Source organism: Monodon monoceros, unplaced genomic scaffold (assembly GCF_005190385.1).
Source record: "Monodon monoceros isolate NGI ecotype Baffin Bay Population unplaced genomic scaffold, NGI_Narwhal_1 Super_Scaffold_22, whole genome shotgun sequence".
In the NCBI taxonomy this organism is placed as follows: Eukaryota; Metazoa; Chordata; class Mammalia; order Artiodactyla; family Monodontidae; genus Monodon; species Monodon monoceros.
This window is the reverse complement of record NW_021703779.1, coordinates 96,546,217-96,565,655: the sequence shown is the minus strand read 5'-3', so window position 1 is coordinate 96,565,655 and position 19,439 is coordinate 96,546,217. Positions and strand designations below refer to the sequence as shown.

Genomic DNA, 19,439 nt, shown 5'->3' with positions numbered 1-19,439 from the left:
ATATTTACTGTTAACCCAGAAAATAGATTTCACTGAATTTGTTCAATTTTGGCGTGGTTGAAATGTAACCACTGTCCTGTGCATCATTCTGGTCTCCTGCAAATGTCACCTGAGATGAAGATCAACACTTCCGTATGTGAAAAAGAAAAAGAGAGAGAGAGAGAAGAGGGAAAGAAAGAAAGCAAGAAAGAGAGGGAGGGAAGGAGGAAGGAAGGAAGGAAGGGGGGAAAAAATCAACATGTTTGCATCAAACAACCAAAGTAAATTATTCTCAATCTATTATGAACAGTAAATACAGAACCCTAAATCTCACTACTGTAAGCATGATTGTAAAGTACAGGATTGCAAAGCTATATATAAAAACAACTTTTTCAGACAGCAATATTTACATTAGGTTATGACAAACAGAAGAATTATAGAACAATTTCCTACATTTGTAGCTTTACTGTAGGAAAAGACTGCACCGCTCTTTCTTACACACTACTAATCCTTTCACTAACCACATTGGAGGGATTAACTGGTAGCTCCAAATTCTCGATTTGCATCTCTATACCGGCCTCCTGGTCATCAGCTTTCTTAATCACTGGTTCATTGGTGTGCCGGTAAATGTTAACATTAAGCTCCCTCCCAGACAAAGCAGTGGCAGCAACTCTCGGGATTTGTCTGATACGAGGCTTTTTATCTGCCTTATAATTGCAGCGCAAATAGTTGGAGAAAGCCCTTCGGTAAACTTTGTTGAAAAGAGTGTACACCAGAGGATTAATTCCTGAACAAACATAGCCAATCCAAACAAACACATTCAGAAGTTTTTCCATTAGCTTTTGATTACAAGCCTTCCCACAAAGAACCGACAGGATATTAGTAATAAAAAACGGGCACCACATGATCAGAAACACAAAGAAAACAATGCCAAGGACTTTCGAGGCTTTCCGTTCATTGTTGATAGCTTGCATGGTGCCCCTTGGCCGTCTTTCCTTCTTCCTTCGGCGTGGGTTCAAATCTTGGTTAGGGTTTGCAGAGTTCTCTTCATCAGTATTCCTCTTGCAGCACTTCAGGAAATCCAGGCTAATTCCGGGCGGTTCCTCCGTGTGGCCGTGCAGTAACATCAGAGCTTGTCGGCGAAGGACGTGGATCGTTAGACAGTATGTAATCACCATGATCGTCAGCGGTATGAAGAAAGCTACGAAGGACCCAATAAGAACGAAATTTGGGTCATTCAGCACGCAGGTGTTGTTGTTGATGAACACCTTGTCTTCATCCCTCAGTCCAATCACTGGGATAGGAACTGATACACCTACAGGAACAGAAAAGAAGGTAGGACATTGTTACAACATATTGAAGGGTCGCACAGATTTGTACAGTGGGATGCATTTAATTGCATCTATCTGCAAGATCTATCCGTTGAAGGCTATTCACAGCATAAATGGGTAGTCACATGAAAGAGTAGCAGTATGATATCAGAAAATGACAGCTTTTTTCAAGTTAGGAATGCCTTCTCGCCAAATTTCCTGTAGAAGATGTGGAATTATCATTATTGAGATAATGATAGGTATGGTTGTGCATAAGAGTGGTTCGTGTCTTTTTTGTTTTATCTCCAATTCCTAGAACTGTCCTGGCTCATAGAAAGCACTCAATAAATATTTGTTGAATGAGTGAATAACTTCACATCTATACTCAATGACGTCAATAAATTCAACTGTTCATTTTTAAGCATCTTCCAAATGCAATAAAAATGATGTGTATGCCACCTACAAGAGTAATTATAGCATATCAGGGTTGGCTGAGCTTTTAGCCAAGGACATCTTTTCCTGAGGAAAGTGGTCAAGGAGAGGAACTTCTGTGTGTGTGTCCTCTGGAGACAGGGCCTAGGAGCTCTGGAGTTACTGGAGATGGAGAGGATAGTATGGCCCCCAAACAGGAATTAGATCTGACCACAGTGTGGACATAATCTATGCAGAAACTGAAAGGATTGTCTTTTTAGTAAGCATTTTCCTGAGACTCTGTGCTTAAGCAGGGTCAAGAGACAGATAGAAATGCTGAGTTGGGAAAGATACAGTCCTCCCATTTCTGTGTGGAGTTTTGAACTCTTTTGTTTTTTAAGAATACTGAGAGGTAGTAATTTGGTAAGCACTTCCATTAATAAAGAAGCTCACAGGCAGAAGATATCAACAAGGAGGTGGGAGCAGAAGGTGATCTTATGCCTGAGCATAAGTAAGAAACCTAGAAATTTTTAGAAATCATTGTGGTAGATCTCGAAGAGGTTCTACATTAATAAGTAGGGATAACTTGCAAGTGAAATTCAAATTTTAATGTTAATTTATTCTCTCTTGTGTCCACAGGAACTTGAAGCCTGGGAAAATTCAGACTGCATTTTTAGGATTCTATCAGAGATTATTATGAGGAATCCTGAGCTGGTGGATATCTGCACTATGAACTGTGAGAGGGGATAGAAGCGCACTCTCAAAGATCATTGTTGGCTTTAGGGAACAGTGACAAATCTGAAACTGAAAGTCCCTATAGATTGTCTTTTTTTTTTTTTGCCGCACAGCGTGGGTGGTGGTATCTCAGTTTCCCGACCAGGGATTGAACCCAGAATCCCAACCGCTAGGCCACCAGGGAACTCGCCTACAGGTTGTCTTAACACACTGTCAGGTATAGAGTGTTTGGCTGGATGATCAAGAAGGAAATAAATGGTAAATGTTTCTTTGCTAAGAGCTCACTGAGGATATTGATTGGTAATTAATTTCTAGGAAGACATGAGGAAGAAAGAGTCTTTGGAAAGTGATCTTTAAGCCTTCTAACTCAGACCCTGAATTTCTTAAATGACCGTTTTTTTTTTGTTTGTTGTTTTTTCTAGAGAAAGAGGCCAAGTGATGGTATGAGAACCAGTGATAGATGTGACAAGACTTCTTGGGGTATTGGTATATGCCTGCAACCCTGAACCTGGGCATGCCATTCAAGAAAGTAAAAACGGCTGTGAAAACTAGGAGACACTGCAAACAGAAAGTGTCCTCAGGTAATACAGTGCAGGATCCGGTGAAAAGACCTTTGAACTCTGGATGGGAAGAGTGGCAAGTATCAGAAGGTAATATTCACCCAGTTTGATGAACCACGCAGATTACATTTCTTAAGAGTTATAAAATGACAGGTAAGAATGTGGTCAGTTTGTACTGTTAGGATCTTTATTCCAAAAGTTATAAATATGAGGGAATATCTAGAAAGAGTGTAGATCCAGCTTGCCTGAAAAAAGTCAGTATTGGCTTTATCCTTCATGAAATGCTTTAGTGAGGATTAGGCTGCAGGAAGTTTTCTGGAGTTAAGGAAGCTAATATGAGATTAAGAAAAGAGGGATGGGTTACTTAAACACAAATCATTTACAAGAGAAAAAATTAGAGAGAGAACCTAAGATTAAGAGAGACTTAAAAGACCTATCAAGCATTATAATATGTGGACCTTCTTGGGATCTTGATGCAAATAAATTTTAAAAAATATTCATGACACAGGTGGAAATTTTGAACAATGTTTGGCCTTTTGATGATATTAAATAATTTTTGTTCATTAATTTTTAAAAGTGATGTTGATATTGTGGTTCTGTAGAAAAAATCTTATATTTTTAGATATAGAGACTGAAGTATTTAAGGATAAAGTATTATGATTCTGAGGTTTATTTCAAAATAATATGGGAGGGAGAAGTGGATGGAAGTATGGATGAAAGAAGGCAGTCCATAAACTGATAAATCTTGGAGCTGGGTAATGAGTACATGGGTCTTTACTATATAATTCTATCTAACTTTACAATCTTTGAAAGTGTCTATAACAAAAGTTTAATATTTTAAAAATTGAAGAAATTAAAAGAAGACATAGAAGTCCTTTCTGAAACAGAGAAAGAAATGACTGTTAGACCTCAGATCATAAAAGTCTCTAAGATTTACTACCACTGCTAACTTTGGAAGTGATTATTTCTAGAGCAAAAGTCTTGGCCTCCTGAGTGGAAACGCTCAACATTTTCATATAAATATAGAGAAGAAGGTGGTTTTCTGACAAAATGTTGGTAGAAAACTATGTTACACTTTCTCAGGATCCTATAGCAAGACCAGAGGAGGGGTATAGTGGAATGGCTCCCCTTCCAAACTGCCCCCCTCCCCTGCCCTCTAGCAATGTGAGAACCAGAGCCTGAGGCTAGAAACTTGATCTGGGGAGTTTGCATTCATTCTGGAGGAATCCTGACAAGGGTAGACATATCTACACTCAGAAAACAAGTGCTGGAATGGAGATTCAATTCCCAAGGAAATGCTGCACAGTATTTTAGGTATTTCTAGATATCTGAAGTTTCTAGGGAAGGCCTCACACTCTGATCAGAAGGTCAGTGGAAGTCAGCATTACTCAGAGCCCAGCTCTGAACTGGTATTAGCTTGTTTCTGTTAAAAGATTTATTCACTTTCCTAAAGGATTCTTGGGCCTAAAAGTAAGCCTGTTGAGAGACAACAAGAGAGGGTAGCAGAGTGATCCCAGATGAGCTAAAGGAGTTATTGGGTATGTGAGGCCAATTTTATCCCTGGCATCTATTTGTATAATTTTATGTACATTGAACAAAGAGTGATTCTTTTATTGAGTCTATCTTGTATGCCAGGCATTGAGCCATGCATATTACTGACATTAAAGATATAAAATATATTATCTCAATTTGGTTAAAACTCCTAAAATACAGATATTATTTGGTGAAGGAGCTTAACCATTTTACCAAATCTATATCATCACTAGTTTTATTGGTTTTTGGTTTTTTAGAAACTGTGAATGCAGTCAACAAAACAAGAAACTTAAGTTCTTTTGTCAGTATCTGGAAATGAAATGTAAATAATAGCAACTAAAGCAGCATTAATAGCAGTACCTATTGTACAGATTATCTTAATCAATACTTAAAAAAAATTAAAAGTATATGTCAGCAGTTTTCAAAGTGTGGTTCAAGGACCCTGGGGGGCCTCTGATACTCTTTTAGAGAGTTTGCTATGTTTCCCTTTTCCAGCTATTTATCTTTAAAACTGCATTTTCTTTATAAACTTCAACCCAAATAACATAAAACAGGTTGAATGCAGATACATAAATGAGAATCCAACTATATTTCCCTAAAACTAAATATTAAAGAGATTTTAAAACTGTAAAACAATGTCGGCCTTCTCTCAATTATTTTTGGGAAATATAGTTTATTTTTATAAAAAATATTTACGTTGACATTAAATGGATTCATTACTGTTATTTAAAATGAAATGATTCATAAATATGTTAAACATTTCTCAGTTTTAAGTTATATTATAATAAATATCAATAGATATAATCCACACAAACAAAAGCTCTTTGAGGTCTTCAATTATTTTGAAAAGTATAAATAGGTCCTGACACCAAAGAGTTTGAGAGCTGCTGTTCTATATTAATGGATGAAGTTACTGGAGCCCTGGAGAGTTAAATTCAGCAAATTTATAAAGTCTTTCTCAGTATTTTAAATTTGTCAGCTAGTAGAAATTCAGGTGATGTTATGTCAGGGTAAACATAAACAACATCAATAATAGCAACTAAATATTTTACATGCATCATCTCACTCATTGTCGTAAAAATTATGAAAGGCGCATGTTATTTGAAGTTAACTTCAGAAAAGTTAAATTAATTTAGCAAGTATAATGGAGCAGTCTTTGATATTTTTAAACCTTTGATATGTCCAAGGAGAAAAAGTGAAAATGAACTCCAAAGAAGATATACAGATTGCCAACAAACACATGAAAGAATGCTCAACATCATTAATCATTAGAGAAATGCAAATCAAAACTACAGTGCGATATCATCTCACACCGGTCAGAATGGCCATCATCAAAAAGTCTACAAACAGGGGCTTCCCTGGTGGTGCAGTGGTTGAGAATCTGTATGCTAATGCAGGGGACACGGGTCCACACCCTGGTCTATGAAGATCCCACATGCCGCGGAGCAACTAGGCCCGTGTGCCACAACTACTGAGCCTGCGCGTCTGGAGCCTGTGCTCCGCCACAAGAGAGGCCGCGATAGTGAGAGGCCTGTGCATCCCAATGAAGAGTGGCCCCCACTTGCCACAACTAGAGAAAGCCCTCGCACAGAAATGAAGACCCAACACAGCCCAAAATAAATAAATTAATTTTAAAAAAATCTACAAACAATAAATGCTGGAGAGGATGTGGAGAAAAGGGAATCCTCCGACACTGTTGGTGGAAATGTAAACTGATACAGCCACTATGGAGAACAGTATGGAGGTTCCTTAAAAAAGTAAAAATAAAACTACCATACAACCCAGCAACCCCACTACTGGGCATATACCCTGAGAAAACCATAATTCAAAAGGAGTCATGTACCACAACGTTCATTGCAGCTCTATTTACAATAGCCAGGACATGGAAGCAACCTAAAGTGTCCATCGACAGATGAATGGATAAAGAAGATGTGGCACATATATAAATGGAATATTACTCAGCTATAAAAAGAAATGAAATTGAGTTATTTGTAGTGAGGTGGATGGACCTAGAGTCTGTCATACAGAGTGAACTAAGGCAGAAAGAGAAAAACAAATACCGTATATTAACACATATATATGGAATCTAAAAAAAAAAAAAAAAAAGGTCATGAAGAACCTAGGGGCAAGATGGGAATAAAATAAAGACGCAGACCTACTAGAGAATGGACTTGAGGATACCAGGAGGGGGAAGGGTAAGCTGGGACAAAGTGAGAGAGTGGTAGTGTATATATGGATATATATACACTACCAAAAATAAAATAGGTAACTAGTGGGAAGCAGTTGCGTAGCACAGGGAGATCAGCTCAGTGCTTTGTGACCAGCTAGAAGGGTGGGATAGGGAGGGTGGGAGGGAGGGAGATGCAAGAGGGAAGAGATATGGGGATATATGTATAACTGATTCACTTTGTTATAAAGCAGAAACTAACACACCATTGTAAAGCAATTATACTCCAATAAAAACGTTAAAAAGAAAAAAGAAAGAAAATGCCAGGTATAAATAACAACAATTGCAATAATAATAACTACTTTTTACTGAGTGCTTTTTATTTGTCACACGCTGAGTCATGTGTTTTATAATTATTACATACTTTCATATATTATTTAATCCAGACAAAAAACATAAAAAGAAGGAATTATTAACTAGAATTACTAAGTCTTTCTGAAATTAACTTCAATTAATCTACATCATCTTTAGAATTTTAGAAAGAACAAAGATAAGTTATAATTCACATTCGGCTGAAAATATCAGGTACTACTTCAACCAATAAACAGTCAAATATTTTGCATGCATTATCTCATTTAGTTCTCAGAAAATCCTGTGAAAGTGATTATTATTCATTAAGGTACTTAAACTCAGAGAGAAAAAAATACTTTCAATAAACATGTGGAGTCTTAGCATTTTAGGAACACTGAATTCAGTAATAGTTATAGTTCAAGTTTTTATTGAAAATATGTGTTACTATGACTACCACGACTACTATCATTTATTGAGTGCTTACTAACTTTGGTACTGTATCTGCAGTATATACTTTATATGCATTATTTTATTCTAGCCTCATAAAAGCCATAAAATAACTTGGTGCAGTTATTTTACTTCAGATAAGGCAAGTAAGTTCAGAGAATGTATAAAGATGTTCGCATTATTTCTTGAAGCCTTGAATTCAAGCAACACAGATCAGTTCTCTTCAATCAGATAATAATACCATATGCCAATCATTCTTAGATGTACATTTCTTTTAGATTTTAGCATCTAATGTGTGATGCATCTTACAATTGATAGTATCTTACAATCAGTGTTGGCCAGACAGTAGTCATTACATAGCGTTACATTGTCAGCGTATGTGTGAGCCTGGTCTGATAAACTTCTTTTGACATCTTCTGGTAAGATCAAAATTACCAGTAGCAAAATTTGCAAAGTGGCTATCAGCAGCATGGTAATAGTTCACTGTGAACGAAAAATTATGTCGTAACATGCAAAAAGAGGGAGCGTTCTGAACAAGGCATCCTCAACAGCATCAAATGTCACAGAAGGGTCTAGAATTTGAAACATTTCCTCTGTCTTTGAAAATGAGGTCACTGGTGATTATAGAGAGAACAATTATAGTGGAGTAGTGAAGACAGGAAACAGATTGCCAAGAGATGAATAATAAATGGTAATTAGATAGAGGAAAGATAGATTATAAAATACATTTCCTGGAGCAGATTGACCAACATCAAAATGAAAACATAGATTAAGGGAATTTTTTACTGAACTGCAGGGCTATCTCCTAGATATCTATTTTCATGAGTTTTTCATGGAGAGGAATTTTTTCAAGGACACCTAGGAGGATGACACAATGTCAGGCTATGGGAATGGTCCCTTGCCTCACGGAGTAATAAGTGAGTCCCTTGACAATGGGAATTGACAGCAGAAGATGAAGGAACTATTTTTAGAGAAGAACAGAGAAGACAAAACAAACACAAGCAGTGCTTCCTTAGTTCTCAGGTGACAAAGTGTGACTGAGAGTTGGAGAAATATTTTGCATACTTTGGCAGATAAATCAGTATTGTGATGATGCAGTGGGAATTTTAAGGAAGTCAGAATCAGGTTGAGAGTCAACTTTGAACTTAAGGAGTTTTTAGCTTTGAGAAGAGTAGGAACCTAGGCATGCATGAATGAAGGATATCGAGTAAGGAAAAGACCTTAAATGACTTTGAGGGAAGTGGAACTAAAAGAAGAAGATTCTTCGTAAGCAGGAAAGCATGAGAAGACAGTTCATGAGGTGACAAAAGGAATGCCCAGGGTTTGTAAGATAAACTTGGGTAAGAGTTTCTGGACAGCTGGGTGTTAAAAAGAAATAGCAAGCACCAAATGGAGTCATCTGCCTCCATGACAGCAAACCAAGGCTTAATAGCAGTCTCAACTTCTCCCAATAATGTGACTTTTTTTTTTTTTTAACATCTTTATTGGGGTATAATTGCTTTACAATGGTGTGTTAGTTTCTGCCCCATAACAAAGTGAATCAGTTATACATATACATATGTTCCCATATGTCTTCCCTCTTGCGTCTCCCTCCCTCCCACCCTCCCTATCCCACCCTTCCAGGCTGCCACGAAGCACCGAGCCAATATCCTTGTGCCATGCGGCTGCTGCCCACTAATGTGACTTTTAAGCAATCTGAAATTTCCTGGTCAGCACTAATGAGGTAATCTGCATAATGACCCCTTCCATTACCTTTTCCCTCAAAAGAAGATGACCTAACCTGAAATAATTATTTTCTTTTGCTAATAACTTCCTTGCCCCACTCTCCTTCTGCCTGTAAAAACCTTCCATTTTGTCCAGTCCCTTGAAGTGCTTATCTATTCACTAGAAGGGATGCTACCCAATTCATGAATCATTGAATAAAGCCAATTAGATCTTCCAATTTACTCAGTTGAATTTTATTTTTTTAACAGTGAGGGAGGTCCTAGGGAGGTCCAACTATAATATGGCTGAGTGCATGAGGAAGTGAAATTTGAGATAACATCGAAATATGGCAACATTACTACTGATGGGTAGCAGAATATGCCACCCCAAAATATGCGTCTTTGGCGTAAGGATTATTTTGAGTTATTTTGAGAAATGACAGACACAAGAGAAGCTCTGAAAACAGCCTAAGAGAAATTTGCATTTACAAAGGAAATCTCCATTCGTAAACATTTTCCTCTCTGTACCTGGAAGAGAAGGATGACTAAATCATAAGAGAATCTTATCAATGGAGAAGAAACCCACTTAATTCTGCATAACAAACCTAACCCTTGTTTACCTAGCTTTTCCTGGTCACCTCTTATAACTGGTTTCCCCCACCCCACATCTTTATTTGTCTTTAGCTGAAGATGGTATTTAAGGTGATGGCTTACACCATTTGGGGTAGTTACTTAGTTTTTCTGGGTATCTCCCATGTATACATAACATATACATGTTAATAAACTTGTTTGTTTTCTCTTTTTAAACTGTGTTTTATTATAGGAGTCTAAGCCCAAAACTCAGAAGGGTAGAGGGAAAATTATTTTTCCTCCTCTACATTGCTCACAAGCTAATGAAGATTGAGGAAACTAAGATTATATTTAAGGTGCAATAATATGCTTACACATTAAAGGTGAAAGCCAATAGAGTGGAAGAGCTTAAAGATACAGAAAAGAAAAAAAAAAAAAAAAAAAAAGATACAGAAAAGAAAGGTTAAGATGTTAGATAAAGGTCCCTGAGGAGGCAAAGTTGGAAACAGTTGGAAAAATTACACTAGGACTAAAGACTGGTTGTTCCTTTCTATTAGAAGACATAGTAGTATGAATGGGTGGCAGAAAGTATTGGGTCTTATACAAAAAGGTAGAAGAGAGATGAGAAGAAAGTGTTAAATGGCAAAAGAACAGAGTTGTTAACTGGATGCACAAAGTGATTTAAATGTATATCTGTTGATTCCACAAAGCAGTGAGAAATAAGGAGAGTAAATGCAGATAGATGAGTGTGGATAGTCAGCTTTCTTAAAGATAAAATCAGACAGTTGAACACCCTTACATGCTATTGGAAAAATATTCAGGAGAGGGAGTTTGAAGATGTGGAGAAAAAGACATTGAGTAATGGAGCCAGACCCTGAGAACTTGAGAAAAAATAGACTCATGGGTTCCAGGAAGAAAGTCAAGACTTGGGTAGAGGGTGGCCTCAATTCTCTTGTAACAGGTTAAAAAAAAAAAAGATTATTATACAAGGGAAAGAATTAAGGGAAGAGTAGAGGGGACTGGGAGAATAGACAGATTTTTTGAGCCATTTAGAAGTTCCATTGATAGGATATGGTGATTGATAGGATGTGGCATGTGAGGGAGAGGCAAGAGTTAAGTAAATGAAAATTTCTGTTTTGTGTCATTAGGTAGATGGGGATGCCATTAAGCACAAGAACATAGATGAAGGAGCAGGATTTTGGCAGTGAAAGTAATGGACTCACTTTGGATTGTGTAAAGTTAGAGATGTTTGTGAGTATCAATATGGAATTCTCTGTGAATATAGTTGTTTAAAACTCAGGAGACAGGTGCGGTTGGGAACAGGATCTTTCTTATAAAGGGAAACTTCAAGGTCATGATCTTTTAGGGAGAACTTTGGTGAAAAGAAGTCATACAAAAATCTAGGGAAAGGGTTCCAAACCTTTTTGTACCTAAGGATCTCTTCTTAGAATAATGTTTTTAATGTATAAAATAACATACAGGAGATTGCAAAGGAAATAAATTATTTTGACATTCTGCTATCAAAATATTAAAGATAAAATTTAGAAACAGTAATATATGCAGGTTTTAATTAGCACATTAAATAACAAAATCTAGTAATGGGCCTAACAGCTCCTGAAATTTGAAATAGTGATGAACATCTATCATATGGCAAGATATCTGCCACAACCAAATATGATTTTCAAGTATTTGTAATGCCTATTGGTGATACTGTTACAGATATTGCAAATTACTATTTTGGTTTATTGCTTACATTTGTAATTGAAGTAAATCCCAAATTTCAGTTATAAGTTAGTTAAAATAAAGATGCAGGGAGGGAGTGGCCAAGATGGTGAAGTAGAAAGACCCTGAGTTCACCTCCTCTCATAGGAACGTCAAAATTACAACTATTTACAGAACAACCATCAATGAGGACAACCTGAAGACTGGTATTAAAGATCTTTTACAACGAAAAATATAAAGAAGGAACCAAAATGAGACAGGTTGGAGGGGTAGAGACACAATATAGACAAGACCCAGCCCCCTGGGTAGGTAACCCACAAATGAGAGGATATTACAATTGCAAGGGTTCTTCCCAAGGAATGAGTGGTCCAAGCCCCACGTTGGGCTCCTCGCCCAGGGGGCTTGCACCAGGAAGACAAGTCCCCAGAATGTTTGGCTTTGAAGGCCAGTGGGGCTTACTTTTGGGGAGGGCTGTAGGAAAAAGAGACTCTACTCTTGGCACACACAAAGCCTCACAAGCTCTGAGACCCAGGGCAGAGGCAGTAATATGAAAGGAGCCTGGGTCATAACCACTTGCTATCTTAGCCTCCTGGAGAGGCAGGAGAAAACTTGGATCCACCCTGGGGACATACATGCTAGCAGTAGCCATTTTGGGGAGCTCATTCTGCCATGAGGACAATGGTGCTGGCAAGTGCCAATTCTAGCACCAGAGATCACAGGACCCTACCCTGCCCACCAGCAGGCCAGCATTAGCCTCAGGAACCCCTGGACTGTGCCACCAGACATGATGGGACACAGCCCTGCCCACCAGCAACCAGCAATCTTCACAATAGGCAGGGCCCAGCAACCAACCAGACTGGGGGCCAGCCTTACCTACAAGCATACCTATAGTAGTCAGCCCACCACAAAAGAAGGGCCCATGCAGCTCACATAGATGACACCACTAGAGCATGTAGCTCTGGTGACCAGAGGGGAGTGCACTGCTGAAAGGCATAGTAAGTCTCCTACATAAGGCCACTTCTCCAAGGTCAGAAAATGTAACCCACCTACCAGAAACATAGAAATAAAAACAGCAAATTAGGCAAATTGAGGCAGCAGAGAAATATGTGCTTAAAGGAGGAACAAGATAAAGCCCCAGAAGAACTAAATGGAGATAAACAGTATAAAGAGTTCAAGGTAATGATCATGAAGGTGCTCAAGTAACTCAGGAGAAGGATGGATAAACACAGTTAGACGTTAGAAGTTTTTAAACAAAGAGTTAGAAAATATAAATAAGAACCAAGCAAAGCTGAAGAATACAATAACTGAAATAAAAAATAAACCAGAAGGAATCAACAGTAGATTAGATGATACAAAGGAAGAGATCAGGGAACTGGAAAGCAGAGCAGTGGAAATCACTCAGGCAGAACAGAAAATTTTTTTTTTTAAATATCAGGACAGTTTAAGAGACCTCTGGGACAACATCAAGCCTATTAACACTTGCATTGTAGGGATCCCAGAAAGAGAAGAGAGAGAAAAATGTGCAGGGAACTTATTTGAAGTCATAATAGCTGAAAACTTTTCTAACCTGGGAAAGAAAACAGCCATCCAGGTCCAGGAATCACAGAGAGTCTCAAACAGGATAAACTCAAAGAGGAACAGGCCAAGACACATTGTAATTAAAATGACAAAAATTAAAGATAAAAAGAGAATATTAAAAGCACCAAAGGAAAAGCAGCAAGTTATGTACGAGGGAACTCCCATGAGGCTATCAGTTGACTTTTCAGCAGAAACTCTGCAGGTCAGAAAGAGTGGCATGATATATTAAAAGTGATGAAAGGAAAAAACCTACTACCAAGAATACTCTACCTAACAGGGCTGTCACTCAGAATTAAAGGAGAGATCAAGAATTTTGCAGATGAGCAAAAGCTAAAAGAATTCAGAACCATGAAATCAGTTTCAGAAGAAATAGTAAAGGTACTACTCTAATTGGGAAAGAAAGACCACAACTCCACAACCAGAAAAATGAAAATTACAAAAGGAGAAAATCTCATTGCTAAAGACAAATATATAGTGAAGGTAGTAGATCAATCACTTATGAAATTAGTAAGAAGCTTAAAAGACAAAAGTAGTAAAATCATCTATATCCACAGTAAATAGTTAAGGGATACACAAAACAAAAAGGTTGTAAACTATGATGTCCAAAACATTAAAAGTGGGGAAGGACATAAAAATTCAGGTTTGTTAAAATGCATTTGAACTTAAGAGATAGCAACTTAAAATAATCATATATTTATATAGATATATATAAAGTTCATTGTAACCACAAACAAAATCTATAATAGAAATACACACAAAAAGAGAAAGAAGTCCAAACATAACACTAAAGATAGTTATCAAATCACAAGGGAAGAGAACAAAAGAAGTATAAATGAAAAAATAGAACTACAAAACAGCCCCAAAACAATGAACAAAATGGCAATAAGTACATACCTATCAATAATTACTTAAATGTAAATGAATTAATGTTCCAATCAAAAGACATAGAGTGGCTGAACAGATACAAAAACAAGCCCCATCACTATGCTGCCTACAAGAGACTTACTTGAGATCTAAAGACAAGAGAATGAAACTGAGGGAATGGAAGAAGTTATTCCATGCAAATAGAAATGAAAAGAAAGCCAGCACAGAAATACTTATACCACAAAAAAATAAACTTTAAAATAAAAACTGTTACAAGAGACGAAGAAGGACATTACATAAGGATCAAGGGATGAATCCAAAAGAAGATATAACAATTGTAAATATATATGCACCTGACATAGGAGCACCTAAATGTGTAAAGTGAATATTAACAGATAAAGGGAGGAATTGACAGGAACACAATAATAGTAGGGGATTTTAACACTCCACTTACATCAATGGACAGATCATCCAGACCAAAAATCAATAAGGAAACACTGGCTTTAAATGATACATTATACTGGAGGGACCTAATAGATTTATATAGAACATTCCATCCAAAGCAGCAGAATACACATTCTTTTCAAGTGCACATGGAACATTCTCCAGAGTAGATCCCATGCTAAGCTACAAAACAAATCTTAGTAAATTGAAGAAGATTGTAATCATATTAAACATCACATTGCAACACTATGAGATCAGAAAACTGCAAGATAAAAACTTCAAAAATCATAAACACATGGAGGCTAAACAATATGCTGCTAAATAACCAATAGGTCTCTGAAGAAATCAAAGAGGAGATCAAAAAATACCTGGAGACAAATGAAAATGAAAGCACAATGATCCAAAATCTATGTGATGCAGCAAAAACAGTTCTAGAAGGGAAGTTTATAGTGATACAAGCCTGCTTCAGGAAACCAGAAAATCTCAAATATACAACCAAACCTTACACTAAATGAACTAGAAATAGAACAAAACCCCAAGTTAGTAGAAGGAAAGAAATCATAAATATCAGAGTAGAAATAAATAAAATAGAGACTAAAAAAATAGAAAAGATCAATAAAACTAAGAGCTTGTTCTTTAAAAAGATAAACAAAATTGATGAACCTTTAGCCAGCTCATAAAGAAAAAAATGAGAGAGGGTTCAAAACTATAAATTCAGAAATGAAAAATGGGGAGTTAAGTCAACATCACAGAACTACAAAGAATCATAAAATATTACTATGAACAAGTCTATACCAATAAAATGGACAACTTAGAAGAAATGGACAAATTTCTAGAAATGTACCTCCCAAGACTGAATCAGGAAGAAATAGAAAATATGAACAGACCAATTTTGAGTAATAAAATTGAATCAGTAATAAAAAAATATTCCAGGAACAGATGGTGACAAAGGGGAATTCCACCAAATATTTAGATAAGAGTTAATGTCTATCCTTCTCAGACTATTCCAGAAACTTGAAGAGGAAGGAATGTTTTCAAGTTCATTCCAAAAGGCCAGCATCGTCCTGCTGCCAAAACCAGAAAAGATATCACAAAAAAGAAAATTACAGACCAATAGTACTGATGAACATAGATACAAAAACATCCTTAACAAAATATTAGCAAGCTGAATTCAACAATACATTAAAAGAATAATAGACCATGCTGAAATAGGGTTTATCCCAGGGATGCAAGGATGGTTCAATATTCAAACATCAATCATGTCATACACCATATTAACAAATTGAAGAATAAAAATCATATGATCCTCTCAATAGATACAGAAAAAGCTTTTGACAAAATTCAACATTGATTTATGATAAAAACTCTCCAGAAAGTGAGTATAGAGGGGACATAAGTCAACATAAAAGGCCATATATGACAAGCCCACAGCTAACAACATACTCAGTGGTTAAAAGCTGAAAGCATTTCCTCTAAGATCAGAAACAGAATGATGCCCCACTCTCACCACTTTTATTCAGCATAGTATTGGAATTCCTAGCCACAGCAATCAGACAAGAAAAATAAATAAAAGGAATCCAAATCGGAATGGAAAAGGTAAAACTCACTGTTTGCAGATGACATGATATTATATATAGATGCATAAAGATTTCTACAAAAACTACTAGAACTCATCAACGAATTTGGTAAAGTTGTGGGATACAAAATTAATATGCAGAAATCTGTTGCATTTCTATACACTAACAACAAACTATCAGAAAGAGAAATTAAGGAAACAATTACATTTATAATAGCATCAAAAAGAATAAAATACCTAACATTAAGTCTAACTAAGGAGATAAAAGACCTGTATTGGAAAACTATAAGACACTGGTGAAAGAAATTGAAGATGAAACAAACAGATGGAAAGATATACTGTGTTCATGAACTGGAAGAATTAATATTGTTAAAATGACCATACTACCCAAGGCAATCTACATATTCAATGCAATCCCTATAAAAATACCAAAAGGCATTTCCCACAGAACTAGAACAAAAAATTTCCCAATTTGTATGGAAACACAAAAGACCCTGAAGAGCCAAAACTATCTTGAGAAAAAAGAACAAAGCTGGTGGTATCATGCTCCCTGATTTCTAACTACACTACAAATCTACAGTAATCAAAACAGTATGATACTGGCTCAAAAAACATATACTTAGGTCAACGGAAGAGAATAGAGAACCTAGGAATGAATTCACAGTTATATGGTCAATTTATCTATGATAGAGGAGGCAAGAATATACAATGGAGAAAAGACAGCCTCTTCAATAAATGGTGTCAGTAAAACTGGACAGCTACATGTAGAAGAATCAAACTGGACTACTTTCATACCTCATATGAAAATAAACTCAAAATGGATTGAAGACTTAAATGTAAGACCTGAAACCATAAAACTCCTAGAAGGAAATGTATGCAGTGTGCTCCTTAACATTGGTCTTAGCAATATTTTTTTTGAATAAGTCTCCTCAGGCAAGGCCAACAAGGCAAAAATAAACAAACGGAACTACATCAAACTAAAAAGCCTTTGCAGAACAAAGGAAATTATCAACAAAGTGAAAAGGCTTCCTACTGAATGGGAGAAGATAAATGATGTAACTAATAAGGGGTTATCTGCAAAATATACAAAGAACTCACACAACTCACATAAAAAGTAAATATTCCATTAAAATAATTGGCAGAGGACCTGAGTAGACATTTTTCTGAAGAAGATATACAGATGGCCAACAGGCACATGAAAAGATCCTCAATATCACTAATCACTAGGGAAATGCAAGCCAAAACCACAATGAGCTATCACCTCACACCTGTCAGAATGGCTATTACCAAAATGACAACAAATAATTGTTGGTGAGGATGTGAAGAAAAGGGAACAATTGTGTACTGTTGGTGGGAATGTAAATTGGTGCAGCCACTATGGAAAACAGTATGGAGATTTCTCAAGAAATTTAAAAATAGAACTACTGTATAATCCAGCAATTCTACCCCTGGGTATTTATTCAAAGAAAACAAAAACACTAATTTGAAAAGATATATGCCCTCCCAGTTCATGGCAGTGTTATTTATAATAGCCAAGATATGGAAGCAACCCAACTGCCCATCAATAAATGAAAGGATAAAGAAGATGTGGTATACACACACACACACACACACACACACAATGGAACATTACTCAGCCATAAAAAAGAATGAAATCTTGTCATTTATGACAACATGGATGGACATAGAGGGTATTTTGCTAAGTGAAATGTCAGAGAAAGACAAAATACTGTATGATTTCACTTATATGTGGAATCTAAAAAACAAAATGAACAAACATAGCAAAACAGAAACAGAGTCATAGATACAGAGACCAAACAGGTTGTTTCCAGAGGGGAGGGGGGTAGGGAAGGAGAGGATTGTTGAGGGAGATTAAGAGGTACAAACTTCCAGTTACAAAATAAATGAGTCATGAGTATAAAATGTACAGTGTGGTGTATATAGTCAACAATTAAGTAATATCTTTGTATGGTGACATACTGTAACTATACTTCTCATGGTGACCAATTTGAAATGTATAATGTATAAATAAACAAACTCATAGAAAAAGAGATCATATTTGTGGTTACCAGAAGCGGGAGGTGGGAGGAGGGGGAATTGGATGAAGACAGTCAAAAGGTACAAACTTCCACTTATAAGACAAATAAGTACTAGGGGCACAATGTACAGCATGATAAATATAATTAACTCTGCTGTATGTTATATATGAAAGTTATTAAGAGGGAAGGGGGTCTCATCTCAAGGAAAAAAACTTTTATTTTTAAAATTTTGTATCTATATGAGATGATGGATATCCACTAAGCTTATTCTGGTAATCTTTTCATGGTGCATGTAAATCAAACCATTATGCTGTATACCTTAAATTTATACAGTGCTGTATGTCAATTATATCTCAATAAAACTAGAAGAAAAAATGCAAATTTTTTTCACCATCAAAATGTACACGGCTTCCCTGGTGGTGCAGCGGTTGAGAGTCCGCCTGCCGATGCAGGGGACACGGGTTCGTGCCCCGGTCCGGGAAGATCCCACATGCCGCGGAGCGGCTGGGCCTGTGAGCCATGGCCGCTGAGCCTGCGCGTCCAGAGCCTGTGCTCCACAACAGCAGAGGCCACAACAGTGAGAGGCCCGCGTACCGGAAAAAAAAAAAAATTAAAAACAAAAATGTACAAACTCCCAGCTATAGTCATGATTCAATAGCTGGTATCAGAGTCAGATTTAACTTCCTGCCACAAAAATCTATAAGAACTTGTAAGTAAATACTATCATTTTCTAATAATGATGGAATAGTTTATAGAAGACTAGGTCTCCTGCTGACAACAATCAAAAGCTTGAACAAAATTTAAAACACCCAACATGAGAAGATACTTGAGAGTGAACAAAAAGCAGGTAGAAACTACAGGGGACTGTGCAATCAGAAAGAGGACAAGCTATAGGCAGGAGGGGGTTTAAAATTTCTGTACAAACTTCCCTCACATTCTTGTTTGACACCTGAGTCCTTTATTTGTGACTCTCCAAGGAACTCATGGAGCAAGCAACATTTGAGAGGTTGAAAATATTTAATAGAGTTCTCAACAGTTTTCTACTGAAAAGGAAACAGAGTTGGGAGTTTGCATCACACCAAGTCAGGAAAGCTTAGTAAACACCCTGGCCTTTTCATCTATACTCAGAAGGAGCATGCCTTAGGAAAAAAGCCAATTTCTTGAGAATAAAGGATTTGACCTAGGAATAAAAGCAAACCTGGAACCCACCATAACAAAGCAAAAACAAGGCCTCCATAAGAGTATGTGTATAAAATTACTAAATATACAAAGAAACAGAAAAATGTGACCCATAATAAAGAAAAGAAAATAGCATGCCACCCCCAAATTGAACACTCTTTAAAAGAAACAACACATTCCAGACTCTTTTCAATGTATCATTTACAGTGCCCTGCATAAAATTACAAAAATATAGATAGGCTAAGAAATAAGAAATTAAGATATTAATTAC

The 19,439-nt window shown here is 36.6% G+C and overlaps 1 protein-coding gene across 1 annotated transcript in view; it reads right to left on the bottom strand.

Annotated features, from left to right (window-relative positions):
* Positions 1 to 473: 473 nt before the first annotated feature.
* Positions 474 to 19,439, bottom strand: part of HTR2C (5-hydroxytryptamine receptor 2C) — a 115,884-nt gene continuing 96,918 nt past the window's right edge. The window contains exon 4 of the mRNA XM_029240626.1: positions 474 to 1,294. Within this exon, the coding sequence (XP_029096459.1) occupies positions 474 to 1,294 (821 nt within the window). The remainder of the gene's footprint in view (positions 1,295 to 19,439) is intronic.